At 63.5% G+C, this 1,302-nt stretch overlaps 1 protein-coding gene across 1 annotated transcript in view; it reads right to left on the reverse strand.

The window, feature by feature from the left end:
• Window positions 1-582: 582 nt before the first annotated feature.
• Window positions 583-1,302, reverse strand: part of POU6F1 (POU class 6 homeobox 1) — a 4,190-nt gene continuing 3,470 nt past the window's right edge. The window contains exon 5 of the mRNA XM_017728689.1: window positions 583-713. Coding sequence (XP_017584178.1) covers window positions 583-713 — 131 coding nt within the window. The remainder of the gene's footprint in view (window positions 714-1,302) is intronic.

Genomic DNA, 1,302 nt, shown 5'->3' on the forward strand with positions numbered 1-1,302 from the left:
CAAACCCCCCCCTCCCACCGCCCCCCCGGGGGGGCTGGAGCCCCCCAGGCTCAGGGCAGGGGGAGGTGGGGAAGGGGCGCTGCCTCTGTTTTGGGGTTCACGCCCCCCCAACCCGGGGAGTCCAGTGATGTCCCCAAAATCCACCCACGGGACATCCCCAAGGTGGGGGATCACCCCCAGAAGCCCCTCACGAGGTGAGGAATCCCCCAAATCAGCGTCGGGGGGGTGACATAAATTGGGGGTCACCCCTGGTGAGCCGTGACATTGCCTCAGGAACACAGGGAAAAGGGCAAAAGCCAGAAAAATGGAAATCACTGATTTTGGGTGGGTGTGTGACACTCGGGGGGCAGGACAGCCCCAAGGTGGGGGATCACCCCCAGAAGCCCCTCACGAGGTGAGGAATCCCCCAAATCAGCGTCGGGGGGGTGACATAAATTGGGGGTCACCCCTGGTGAGCCGTGACATTGCCTCAGGAACACAGGGAAAAGGGCAAAAGCCAGAAAAATGGAAATCACTGATTTTGGGTGGGTGTGTGACACTCGGGGGGCAGGACAGGGCGGGGGGGGTCTGTCACCACGTGTGTCACAGGCGGGAGAGGCGTGACGAGGAGGGCACGGGGGGGACACACACAGGCACCGGTGGGCACAGGCACGGGGGCAGGGGGACAAAATCCATGGCCAAAGGGACAAAACCAGTGGCCAAAGTGCCGATGGCTGGAGGTCAAGGGGCTGTGACCGGTGGGACAGAGGGGATTCCCAGTGCTCCCAGTTCAGAGCACTGGGAAGACGCTGAGGGGCACGGGGGGTGGGCACAGGGAAAGGCCTGGACACAGGTATGGGCACGGGCGTGGAGGGACAAGATTGGTGGCCAAAGGGACAAAATCAATGGCCAAAGTGCTGATGGCAGGTGGTTGGGGGGACTGGGAACTGGGATGTTCCCAGTGCTCCCAGTGCTCCCAGTGCAGAGCGTGTGGAAGACATTGAATGTTGGACACGGCTACAGGGGTGGTGGACACAGGTACGGGGGCGGTGGCAGAGGGACAGAACCAGTGGCCAAAGTGCTGATGGCAGGAGGCCGGGGGGACACAGGAGAGCTCCCAGTGCTCCCAGTCTTGGCCACATGGGAGGTGCTGAAGGGCAGCGTGGGGGTGGACACAGGTGAGGGCCTGGACACAGGTGGCAGAGGGACAGAACCAGTGGCCAAAGTGCTGATGGCAGGGGGCCGGGGGGACACAGGAGGGCTCCCGGTGCTCCCAGCTCGGGGCATGGGGGGAGATGCTGACGGGTGGACACAGCTACGGGC

This window comes from Corvus brachyrhynchos, unplaced genomic scaffold (genome assembly GCF_000691975.1).
Source record: "Corvus brachyrhynchos isolate BGI_N302 unplaced genomic scaffold, ASM69197v1 scaffold193, whole genome shotgun sequence".
NCBI classification, from domain to species: Eukaryota; Metazoa; Chordata; class Aves; order Passeriformes; family Corvidae; genus Corvus; species Corvus brachyrhynchos.